This window comes from Prionailurus bengalensis, chromosome C1 (genome assembly GCF_016509475.1).
Source record: "Prionailurus bengalensis isolate Pbe53 chromosome C1, Fcat_Pben_1.1_paternal_pri, whole genome shotgun sequence".
Taxonomy (NCBI): Eukaryota; Metazoa; Chordata; class Mammalia; order Carnivora; family Felidae; genus Prionailurus; species Prionailurus bengalensis.
In genome coordinates, this window is record NC_057345.1 from 166,964,765 (window position 1) to 166,978,052 (window position 13,288).

Genomic DNA, 13,288 nt, shown 5'->3' on the forward strand with positions numbered 1-13,288 from the left:
ATTCTGTGTCTCCCTCTCTCTCTGCCCCTCCCCCGTTCATGCTCTGTCTCTCTCTGTCCCAAAAATAAATAAACATTGAAAAAAAAAATTTATAAAAAAAAATAAAATAAAATAAACATTAAAAAAAATACCTATATATCTATATAGATAATAGATATAGATTTGGAAAAACAGTGCAGAGATTGTTATTATCTCATATAAAAAGTCATTGTAGTAAAAATTGCTTTAAAAAAACTTTTTGATAAGACCCTATTACATTGTGTTTAACCTAACATGCATCTCATACTAATAATGAAGTAAATGTACTTAAGGAATAGGAAAACAATTAACTGATTTTTCACATTATTTTTGGATTATGTTTGTTGCTTAGGTTTTCATTGCTCAGTCCAGATCATCTGGAAGTCACCGAGATGTTGAAGATGAAGAACTTACAAGAATATTTGTCATGATACCAAAGTCCTACACAGAAGAAGATTTGCGGGAAAAATTTAAGGTACTTATGTTTTTTAATCAGCTAGCATCTATGATAATTTACAATCCTAAATCGGTTGTATGGTTACTAAATCTTAAGTGTTGTTCGAGTTAGATCATTAGGTTGGTGGTGGTGGTGAATTAAATAATTGTTTCTAAGTCGTCTATTTCAATCTAGTTTTAAAATAGTAAACCTAGAATAAACTAACTTTTTAAAAAACATGAAAATGGTGAAAAACATATTAATGATGATGTTTTCTGCCATATAAGAAACATAATGATGATATTTTCTGCCAGATTCAGGAAAATGAAGTCTAAAGCCCAGAATTTTAAATTAGGTCACATACATAGTAGGTGGTGGACCAAGATTTAAACTCAGGCAGTCTGAATCCAGAACCTGCTCTTGGTCTTTACAATTTCAAAGCACCCTCTCACCACTCTGTTGCTTTCATGTAGAGGTAAATGAAGCAAGCCTAAGTGTGTGAACTATATTATCTATTTATATACAAAGCCTATGGCATGTTGATCTTGTACTTATTCACAGAAAGGCTCATCCTTTACAGAATTTTTGTTCTAAAGTTAAGGACTTATATTTAAAGAAAAAATCTACAGCTCTGAACTATATCTATAGCAAGAGCTATGGTAATGACTGATAGTGAAATTTGAAGATCATTTTAAATCTCTTTATAGCCAATGACTTTTTTATGCAATGATATACTTTCACTAAAAATTACTAAAAAGCAATTCTCAAATTGTTATGAGTTGTAACTTTCTATCCATTATCTACTAATTTTCCCAATACTATGAATTAGGTGGGCAACAAATAAGAAAGAAAATAGTCAAAAGTAATTTTCAGACTTTCTCTCTCTGAAAATTCAATTGAGAGTTGAATAAAATACCTCAAAAATAACAAATACCAAAAATACATAGTCCATACTTCCTCCAAAAGTAAGAAAAAAGTTGTTACCTTATATATTTATAAATTCTTATCTTTTTCTGAGCAAACAAATATGACATTTTTATCCAAATGTACAATAATTAAGTTGCTAATTGGGTGCATGAGAATTTTATGAAATAAATAATAAACACTAACGGGGCACCTGAGTGGCTCAGTTGCTTAAGCATCCTGCTCTTGATTTAGCCTCAGGTCATGATCTCATGGTTGGTGGTATTCAAACCCTGCCTGGGGCTCTCTGCTGACAGTGCAGAGCCTGTTTAGGATTGAAATTGTCTCTGCCCCTCCCCTGTTCATGTACTTCTTTCTCTCTCAATAACTATTAAAAAAAAATAAGCCCTAAGAATTTATATCCCATATTTCTCCCAACATTAAAAATAAACTTTTACCCATATTTTTCATGTGGAGAATTGACTGAGTAAACCTGTGTGTTTTAGTTATATATTTTGTGAGGCTTCTCTTCAAAAGAATACACAGTTATTCCTGTTAGAAGGCAGACGACTATAACTATAACTAATGTTTAGCGTGTCCCAAACTCTATATAAGCACTTTAGGTCTATTCATTTAACTCTTAAAATAACCCTATGAAGTAGGTATAGCTATTAGCCCCATTTTACAGATAAGGAGACAGGCTCGGAGAGGATAAATAAACTGCCCAGTTAATAAGGGACTGAGCCAGGTTCGAATATGGAAGGTTCGATTCCAGCTTGTAATCACCACTAAGACTTTGGAGCTTTCCAAACCATGTACACATTCTTATTCTCCCTCCATGACTTAGACAAGTTATTTGATTTCCTCTCTAAGACCCAGTTTCCTTGTCTGTGAAATAACTTATATATTATACACACACACACACACACACCTTGAAGGATTGTTTTAACAGTAAGGAAATATATGTAAAGCAAATGCTCAGAAAATGAAAATGAAAATCATCATGATTTTGATTATGTTATTTGCTTATATCATTATTATGGTTTTTTTCTAGTGCCTCATTAGTTTGTGACATTTTGATTCTATTATTAAAAATGGCTATATATTCTAATTCTTATTTCTAGTTTTGCAAATAAAGGGTGCAAATAAACAAATTTTAAGTTGTGAAATAATCTGTTCACAGTTACTGATTTTGACTCCTCTAAGATCGTTTCTTTTAACTCTCATAGGTGTATGGAGATATCGAATACTGCAGCATTATTAAGAATAAAGTAACTGGAGAAAGTAAAGGTTTGGGCTACGTTCGATACTTAAAACCATCACAAGCTGCCCAAGCAATAGAAAACTGTGATCGAAGTAAGGATGTGTTCATTTAACATGTTGAAGACTTTCTTAAAACTTTTAATTATTCTAAATAATGGAATCTAATACTGGTTTTTGCTAATAACCATACCTGCTAATTTAATCTTAGCAATGGGAGTTTAAATATATATATACCTGGGATGAAAAGTATTTGAGGGCTGTGATTAAGCTTTTGTTGAGGCGCCATCTTGAAGAAAAATATGGGCAACTACATTAACTTAATAAGTGAAAATACTGTTACCATATTTTGGTTATTACTTCTAAGGTTTGGGGGTTTATTTTAATATTTAAAATTTTTAAGTATTAAATTGACTTACCCTTTCAAGCTCAAAAAAATTTTTTTTTCTTTATATTGAAAAAACTCAAGTTTTCTGTAAAATTTGTTCATATTTAACCTAAACCCTAAATAGAATTAAATTTACCAATAAACATACAGGTTAAGGATGGGGTTTAGTGTTATATATGCTCATATAGGTAAATAAATATACATTAGGTTAATTTCAAGCTAGAGTGACATTAATTGGATCTTTTGCTGTTGGTGTACATAATGAAGAATAAGAATTTTAAAGAAGCCAAGGAAAATATTCTTTGTTGTCATACTTCTAGTTATATTGACCTTTAGAAATGATGAATACTCTAGGTTTTAGGATATTATGAAGATCTATATGTACTCAAGAATTATTGCTAATCACTAGAATTCTTAGGTAAGCCTAAGATATATACCAAAATTTTCTCTCAGATCCTTCTAAATTTCTCAGTCAGCCAGCACTAATTGAGTGCCTATGGTATACTTGGCAATATGTTAAGTAAAGAGGTACGGAGGGAATATATAGCTTTTAAGGAGTTTAACTATATTGGGTAGCCAAGATCTACTAGTAAAAAATTGTTAAAGAATATTAGGAGAATTTTTTAAAAGGCTCTTTGAAAGTAGGGAGTATGTTTTATGTTTCTGTCTCTGTTACTCCTTCTACCTAGTACAGTTATAGGCCCTCAGTAAAGATTTATTGAGATTTCTATCAAAGATACTGCTATTTATAATAGACTCAGTAAAAATTTGCCAGATGAGGAAATGTTCAAAAATGTGTGCTATGGTCCATCAGTGGTGAAAAACAAGTGCACTGAGAGCACAAGAACACATCTAGAGGTGAGATTTACATTTGGTATAAATTAGGCAGGACAGAAGGTGAGATCAGTGTTTGCAGAGGCCCAGAGATAGAAATAAACATGTCTTTGCTTAATGCTGTGAAGGCAGCCAATCTGAATAAAACATAATGTTGTTGAGAAATTAGGAGACAACGTTAAGTACATTGGCACCATACATGGGAGATCACGAAGAGTTCAAGCTTAGTCCATGTTAGGATTCCGTTGTAGATTGTTTTAAAAGGAGAAAAATAACTTTCTGGACAGTTGATCTAAGTATAGTATCAAGGATGGATTTCCAGAGAAAGAATTCAAAGTGGCTGGTTTTATCCTTTTTAGAGCCACTGAATAATATGGTTGAAGCTACAAACCTTCTCCTTTGAAATATGCCCATGTGCACATATGTAAGCATTTTGTTTAAAGTTTCAGAGGGCTCATGGAACCTTCCCACCTTTTGAAGCTCATCCTTGAATCCATACTTAAAACCTTTGCTCCATAGGCAGACCAGTTAAAGAGTTGTTGTAATTAATTGAAGGGAATCTAACTTAGAAACAAAGTCAGGGAAATTAGAATAAAAGATAACATTTCCTAAATACATTTTAAAGGAAGAATCTTGCTGACATGTTGAATGTGAAAAGCCCTCTAGGATTTTAATGTTGACCCAGGGAGAATGAATGATGATTTTACTTGGTAGTAGGGGGAGATTGGAAAGGATGAAAAAGAATTGCTGATTTTGCATGTCTACATTGACCCATAATTTGGGGTTCTCACTCTATTTATTTTTTGCTATCTTCCAAAAAGCAAAGAAGTAGGTCTGGTGCAGGTGGCCTTTGTATAGATTTTGTTTTATGAAATTATAGTTATAAAGCTAAGTCAAGCACTGGCAATAATGTATATTTGCAGGTATGTTAAATTTGCTATGAAGTTTGAAAATCATAGATTCTTTTTTCAGGTTTTAGGGCAATCTTGGCTGAACCTAAAAATAAAGCATCTGAATCCTCAGAACAAGACTATTATAATAACATGAGGCAGGAAACATTGGGACATGAACCTAGAGTAAATATGTTTCCATTCGGTGAGTAAGCTATTCTTTATTTTAATAGTATAAGCAGTATATGCAATCTGATTTGGATTTTATAAAATATTCTTTTATCACTAGTCTGTAAATCTGACTTAGTGAATAAAAATTAATGTAGTAGGGTTTTTTTGAGAAGTTTGTCATGACTTCTCATGTCCTTAATATGTAACACTCATTTAACATTTCCAATTGTAGTTTTCTGTGGTTAGTTATGTATCTAGATATTAAACTATGTCATGCCACTTTTTTGAGTGAGCTTCTGCCTCTGTGTAGCCAACCAGAAAGTATAAAAGACATCTACTTCTGTCCCCTCAGTATGAGTCCTAAGATTTTTATCCCTAAGATACTGCTGCTTTCAAACTAGGGCTAGAGAAAGAAGAGGAATGACAAAAGTAGAAGCCAGATGAAGGGGGAAATAATTGATGAAAGTAAGACCTGTAAATGTTATTTGGCATAACTTTCTTTTAGATGAAACACTTGCCATATTTTGTAGTTTTGCATACTAAACCTATTCCTGTGAAGTTAGACTACACATTTCTACTTAACTTTCTGTGTTGAAGGCAGGGGAGTGGGAAGAATTCTCTGTTTCCTCACCATTGGTCCCTTCTGATAGTGCTAATGACCAGGAGCATATGACAAAACACGGTTCCTTGTCCAATGCAATGGACAAGTTCCAGTGCAATGACAGTGCATCTTACTTTCTAGTACATAAATGTTAAATGAATTCTCAACTGTATAGAAATTTAAAGATATACTTTTTTTATGTTGTTGGAGAACAACAATCTGAATTTTCAAGTTTTGACAAGAATGACAACAGAGGCCAAGAAGCTATCTCCAAACGCCTGTCAGTTGTATCAAGAGTTCCTTTCACTGAAGAGCAGCTTTTCAGTATTTTTGATATAGTACCAGGATTGGAATACTGTGAAGTTCAACGAGATCCTTATTCTAATTATGGTAAAATAATGTCTATTATTTTTAAATATACTGTGTTTTGATAAAATGTCTTTTCTCCAGTGGCACTTTTGATGTCAGATACTCTGTGTGTGACAATTTTGTTTTCTTTTTTCCACTTTAAATTTTCAAATACAGCGATACCTTAATAAATAACCCCCTGGGATTATAGCTTCTTTAAACAAAGTCATTTATTTTTTAAAAATATTTTAGGGGCGCCTGGGTGGCTCAGTCGGTTAAGCGGCCGACTTCGGCTCAGGTCATGATCTCGCGGTCCGTGAGTTTGAACCCCGCGTCGGGCCCTGTGCTGACCGCTCAGAGCCTGGAGCCTGTTTCCGATTCTGTGTCTCCCTCTCTCTGACCCTCCCCCGTTCATGCTCTGTCTCTCTCTATCTCAAAAATAAATAAACATTAAAAAAATAAAAAATAAAAAAATATATATATTTTAATGCTTATAAAATAGAGCATTCTCTGTTTCCATTTGTGCAGCCAAAATGGAGTCTCTGTACTGCTGATTAATGCTAGACAAAGTTATAAAACCCTTAAAGTTTCCTTCTCATCCCTAAATCTTTTTCTTAAGCTTATACCTCAAAAAAACTCCTTCCCTTCATTTCAAGTATCTAATTGCTCTCTTTCTCTCTCTACATCTTCCCAGTCTTAATTGAAGCAAGGCTCTACTATCAGGCATTTGAACTTGTTACTTAATCGGTTAAACCTAATATCTCATGTTAACCATCTTTGTAATTTTTAAAGTTTTTTTTGTTTTTTTTGTTTTTTGTTTTTTAAGGCTTTTAAGAAATGGAGTCATTGTGGCACAATGGAAAATGGTTGGCATTCCATTTCGCATCTGACTCAGGTGCAAATGAAATCCCAGTGCTGGCACGTAGCTCTGAGACTTTGGCAAATTGCTTATCCTGTCCGGGCCTTTCTTTCTTTATATGTAAAAGGGGATTATTAATACTATCAGTACCAGGGTTAGATAAGAATTAGAAATACTATATGTAAAATACCTAATGCAAGTCTTGGCACATAATAGGCACTCAGTAAGTCTAAGGGGCTTGTCAGTTTCTTTTAAAGAATTTGAGGTAAGGGGAGTATAGAGAAGTCATACTTGGCATCTGTTCCTGGCCTATAGATACACTTGATGTAGTGCTTTTAGGGTGCCATGGGTGTGAGCATAAGTGGGAAGGTGTTAGGTCATATAGACTAACGGGCCTGGAGCGGAGTAGTGCCACTCTTCACACATCCTCACTATTACTCTTCCCAGCCCTGGTCTGTTAGCAGGACTGCATCTGAACCTACTTCGGACCATCTTCAACCTCTTTTTTATTCTCATTATTTTGTGTGCACACATTTTGTGTTTTCTGGCACATTTGTTGTTATATGTAATTTTACTTGTTCTGTATTTCTTTCCCTTTTATCTGTTATGTTGAAATGTATTTGTTCCTTCACTTTCTATATTGTTTCTCTGGTTGAATGTGTCTGATAAATAAATACATGTGTCATTGGAACACTTTTTTATTGATAGAGGAATCATATAAAGTTCTATCTGAATTGGTTTTATATATTCATTTGCTTTCCGAGTTTTAATTTCATTAAAATGTTGGGATGCTTGGGTTTAGACAGGACCCTTAAATTATAGCAGTGTTTCCCCCTAAGTGGGTTGTATTGTAAATATATTATGGAAACTTTTTTGGTTGTGTTATAAGCTCCTGGGCTCTCCATGTAAGGACTCCAGTATAAAATTATCCACACCCACCCCCCACCTTCATCATCATCTTCCTGAATCAAAATCTGTTTCCATAGCTGAAAGCTCTCAAAAAGAGTGTGTAATCTGTGACTTCTAATCTAAGATCCTCTGTTCCCTACCTTTTGTTTTTCATATATACCACTTTTCCTTTCTCTACCACTGTAGCTAGCCAGATGACTGTATGTTCTTATCAGAGTATATATTCCCCTCGTTTCATTTCCTGCTCAGTATGATAGGGAAGATTTTAGAATTTCAAAGTATATTTCAAAGAATAAATATTTAAGAAAAACTGCTTGGTTTTAGGTGTATCTGTCATATAAGAAACACCAATATTCTAAAATTAAATTCGTTGGAAAAAACTTACACTAGTAATTTCATTTTCCTTAAAATGTCATGTTTATATTGTTAACAAAATCTGGTTTAGACTTTGTAGGAACACAGCTGTTGCATATATATATATACATATATATATATACATATATATATACATATATATAGATATATATGTATATCTATATATGTAAGAACATTGTTTTCTGACCCATTTGATTCTGTATTCACTGGTTGTGTGATACTAGGGTATTTCTATATTGTTTCATTTTTATGGCAACACAGGCTTTAGGTATTCTCTTTGTTTTTTGTTTTTAATTCCTGATTCTCTACTTTGTTTTAGGTCATGGAGTGGTTCAGTATTTTAATGTAGCATCAGCTATTTATGCAAAATACAAGTTACATGGATTTCAGTACCCTCCTGGGAACCGGATAGGTGTTTCCTTCATTGATGATGGGAGTAATGCAACAGAGTAAGTACCATCTCAGGAGAGTCTAAAGCAGGGTGTACATAATATGACTTGAAGAATAAAAATAGAAAGCAGTTGACCTCTTGGGTGAGGAAGTCACACAAAACAAGTTACGGGTAAGAGACTAAATATCTCTAGTTTTCTGTAAATTATCAGTTCTTATCTTTAGTCTCCTTAGAAAAATGGCAACGCAGATGGTAGCAGCACAGCTTGCATCAATGGTGTGGAATAACCCAAATCAGCAGCAATTTCTGGTAAGTAGGTAAGAATTTAACCTCTGTAGTACATCAATAGGGTATGTAATAAATGTGGCCTCTGTTTGTTACCTATGAAAGAAAATTTTCAGAGCTGTAGTAAAAGATCATATAGGAGCCATGATATATATATCTTTTTAGCTCTTGGCTTTAAAATCCTTAAAGTGCAGTTTTTCTTTTTCTTGTTTTTGTATCTAACTCTTCAACAGCAATTTGGAGGAAATTCTGGATCACAGTTGCCTCAAATCCAGACAGATGTTGTACTTCCATCATGCAAAAAAAAGGCCCCTCCTGAAACTCCTGTGAAAGAAAGACTTTTTATCGTGTTTAATCCTCATCCTTTACCTTTAGATGTATTAGAGGATATTTTCTGGTAAGATTTCAATTCCACAAAGTTACGTTTTATAATATAATTTATTTAAACTAGTAATTTAAGTCCTCTCACAATCTTGAAACTTCTATATCCAATACTTAATCAGGTAGAAATGATTTGTTTTGCAGTTTAGAAAAATTCCTTATTTATATGACCTTTTAAAATATATGATGATTTCCTTCTCTACTATTTACATATCCTAAGTCTCCACACAGAATTTCCGATTTTCTTTTAAAGACATAAAACATACAGTATTGTTTTGAAAAGTTGCATGCATAAAATGGACAAATCATTTGTTTCTTGGTAAAAAATAGACCTGTCCTCTAAAATTCTTGTTACATATCTTTCCCTTTGTAGTAGTATTTCACCTGAACAGTTTACTAAGCATCTTCTATTTTGTCCACACTCTCTTGGAACCTTAAGAATTATATTGAGTAAACAATTACCTGATTGTAAGGAAGAGTATATAATAAATATAGAAAAAGGGAAGGCACTTGTTAATTTTTGTTTTTTTAATAGAACTCCTTGAATCTTAACTTTTTTCTTTTTGGTCTTTTTCCTGTTTGCCTTACAACAATGTTAGTGAATTAAAAAAAAACACCAGGAAACTCATTGAACAGCTGCATAAAATATCAGTAGTTCATTTAACTGATTCATGTAGTTTATTTCTTGAGCATCTCCTTTGTGCCAGGTGGTCACTATGCTTTGTGCAAGAGACATTGTGTAAACAAAATGTATTATGTAAGACATTATAGTCCTTGTCCTGTGAGAGCTAATCTCATATAGGACACAGACAAGTAGGTAGGATATTACAGCCTACTGAAGTTGGTATTGTTACAGCCTAGTGAGGTTAGTGTTGTGAAAAGGAATGTGCAGGCTATGAAATACATGAGAGGAGCATCTACTTTTAAGACTGTGAGAAGACTTCTTAAAGAAGCAAGGTGTAACGGAGACCTGATAGACAATAATAACTTAGCTATAGAAGAAAGGAGGGCGTTCGGATGGTTCTTCCTACAGAGAGAATGTGAAAGGAGATCATTAGAATATGGAATTTGAGAGACTGTGTGGGAGGGTGAAGCAGGAGAGAACAAGGCCCATGTCAAGAAAGGCCCACAAGCCACGTTAGGGAGTTTGTCCTTACCCTGGAAGGGAATTTTGGGGAGGAAGTGATTGTATCTGTATTTTAGAGAGATCACTGGGAAGACAGGGTAGAGAATAGATTAAAGAGGGACAAGCCCAGGGTGCAGGGAAACAAGGGAGTAACGTGTTTGAGTATTCCAAGGAAAAGATCATGACTGGCTGAATGAGGATGGGGAACTGAGTGAGAATGAAGAGAACTTGACTAATAGAGGACGTGCTTGAGAAGGAAGATTGGCTTGCAGATTGGGTGTGGGGAGAGGAATGGAAAAGGAGTCCAGAATGGACCCCAATTTTGGGACCTACGCAGTTGTATTTTTACCAATTTCAGTTGATTTTTTTACTTTGTTTCAGTCGTTTTGGTAACCTGATCGAAGTTTACCTTGTGTCAGGAAAAAATGTGGGGTATGCCAAGTATGCAGATAGAATAAGCGCCAATGATGCCATTACTACTTTACATGGAAAGATCCTTAATGGAGTCAGACTTAAAGTTATGTTGGCAGATTCCCCAAGGGAAGAATCTAACAAACGACAGAGAACTTACTGATTCTTGAGGTAAGCCCTTTTTACTCTGAATTTTAAAAACATACCGGCTAAATATTATAGCCAGAGGAATACATATAGAGTTTCTTTTTAAGGATTTGGAAGCTATCGGTTAAAAGCCTTGTGATTTAAAAAAGCTTGGCTGATAAAACCACAGCACAGGTTAATTTCACAATATATTTTTTAAACCTGAATTTTGTAAACTTAAAACAAATGTTTTTGATGTTTACTGGGAGAATGTTTTTGCCTTCTATAAAATAAAATCAGATTTCAATATAGAAAATTAAATAGTGGCTTTTTTTGTTTGTGAATGTCTTAGATGTTAAGAATTAGACTTTTAACTATATGCTTATGTAACTTTTTAAAATTGAAATAGTTCTAAAGATTTTTTAAGTTGAGGGATTAATGTCTTGAGTTACAAATTAATTTATAATAGCCTTTATAAAGAGTGTTTTGACATCTCACTAGTGTAATACCTTAAAAGCAATATCAAATAATACGTGTTTTTGGAACTTTTGAACTTAAATGTTGGTTTTTTGTGGACTTAAATTTGTGAGTTTGTGCATTAAAACTACACATTCAGAAAGTATTCTCATATGCATATTTGTATTAAAAAAAGAACCCAGACAATTTACCAAAAACTCTTTATCTATTATAATGGTACATACAGCCATATGAATTCCTTTTTCTTTAGTTTTCAGAATCAAACTTAAATTTCTTTTTCTGTGATAATTCAACTCACATCTCCATGGCTTAGGGAGACATTCTTTAAAGTAGAAATGTTCAGCTCTTTCACTTTTTTATTCTGGAAATGAATTCTGAGTTTCAGGGGAAGCTGACAGTTTCCCTGTTTCCACATACGCCAGCTTTCCAAGTCCACTGCTGGTCAAATGATAGCAGTTGGCAAGCACTTTAGATTCACTTTGAAGTTACTGACTTGAAAGCAGATTTCTTTTTACATCAGTTTTCTTTCTGACCAATTATGGCAACTAGCAAGTATCAGAATGGATTGTCTCATGCCTTAGTGCTGATGACCTTCTAATATAGAGCAAGTCAGGTGATAAGTTCCTCCTACCTAGAAGGCATTTAGCAATATTTGGACCCATTATGAATAATCCTAATTTAGAAATGTCTTAAAATATTTTATCTAATTATAAAATTCATTCCCATTACCCCATACAATGTAGAAATATTAAAATGCCAGTGAAAATGACTTAGCAAGTTCTTAAAGCTGTTTTTTTATGTTTACAAATAAAATGTTAAGACCTGAATTCTGGTTAGCCAGCTGTCTTCTAAAATAGCACACAAAAATGTGTTTGTGTCTTTGGATATTTTAATATGTAGGTAACAATTATTTTATTCAAAGAATCTTTGTCCTTAAAAAAGTACAATAATGCTATGTTTTTATTATGGGGAAATTGTATGAATTACTCTTGTGGATGAACCTTTCCTGGTGATTATTTATATAATATAAAAATATTATACTTAAAAATCAGAAGATCTGGCTTGGAATTCTAACTCTGATACCTGACTGTGATTGGACAGACCTCTTCACCTTCCTGAGTCTGATTTTTTTAATAGGGTTAGTGAGAGAAATGAATCAGCAGAAGTCTTTATAAAAATAATGTTTTGCAAGTATGAACTAAAACTGTTGCATTGGTGATTTCAGTGAAATCTTTGAGATGTTGTCTCATCTAAATGGTCAGAAACTAAAAGTTTAATATACAGACTGGGCATCCAGTGCTATGGGAATGAAGCTTTATCATACCACGTTTTTCCCTGTAAAAGTGGCGTACCTTTATTCCATTCCCTGCATTATAGAGGAAGTGCATATACTTCAGCATGACTCTTCATAAAATACAAATCTGTCCTTTTTCCCTTTATTGAATTGTTGTACCTATTCAGAGCAAAGATAAAGTAGGGTCAGGTTAGCTGGAAATAGTGGGAAATAATCAGCTATATTAGCTTTAAATGTTTTAAAATTTCTTTTTGCTGTAGATTTCCTATTTACTGTGGACTCCAATGATTCTCCTCCTTTGTTGGTATATTAAGTAAATGTACATATTTTAAGGTTCAATAAAATAATGAGAAAGTTTACCAAGTTTTACATGAAAATTGAAATTGAAATTCTTGGGAGGGGGAAGCATTTTTTTGTTTGTTTCCTTAATTTCAAGAAGACACCAGCACCACTCAAAGGTTGGTTCCTTTTATCTCTGAAGAATAGGCCTAGGATTAGGTGAGCTACACCTATAAAATAGGGAAAACTGAGTACAATTTTGAAAGTAATTGAGTTCTATTCTGAGCTGGGTTTGATGTGCAAAATATGTTTCTCTTTCTATTTGAGGAAAATAAACATTTTAGTATTTCAGAGCATCCTGATTTTATATTAATTCACAGCATTTTCCCTCCAGAAATTCAGTACCTGTTTACATCATACTTCTGAGTAAGTTTGGTTTTGCTTATTTTGGGGCGTCTATGATTAAGTAAGCAGATAACATTGGTTACTTTGAAATACAGAAAATTCCTAACATTATAGGAATACT

At 33.4% G+C, this 13,288-nt stretch overlaps 1 protein-coding gene across 9 annotated transcripts in view; it reads left to right on the top strand.

The window, feature by feature from the left end:
- RBM45 (RNA binding motif protein 45) overlaps window positions 1–13,288 on the top strand; it is a 39,556-nt gene that overhangs the window by 4,464 nt on the left and 21,804 nt on the right. For 3 of the 9 annotated variants that reach the window (XR_006296873.1, XR_006296872.1, XR_006296871.1), the window contains exons 2-10: window positions 371–493; window positions 2,587–2,713; window positions 4,812–4,934; window positions 5,712–5,891; window positions 8,312–8,441; window positions 8,608–8,692; window positions 8,902–9,065; window positions 10,557–10,757; window positions 13,143–13,188. Coding sequence is in view for 5 of the 9 variants with exons in the window: in XM_043577148.1 (XP_043433083.1) it covers window positions 371–493; window positions 2,587–2,713; window positions 4,812–4,934; window positions 5,712–5,891; window positions 8,312–8,441; window positions 8,608–8,692; window positions 8,902–9,065; window positions 10,557–10,749 (1,125 nt within the window). In the remaining 4 variants the exon portion in view is untranslated. The remainder of the gene's footprint in view (window positions 1–370; window positions 494–2,586; window positions 2,714–4,811; window positions 4,935–5,711; window positions 5,892–8,311; window positions 8,442–8,607; window positions 8,693–8,901; window positions 9,066–10,556; window positions 10,758–13,142; window positions 13,189–13,288) is intronic. The other 6 variants (XR_006296870.1, XM_043577148.1, XM_043577144.1 and 3 more) reach the window with 2 other exon arrangements.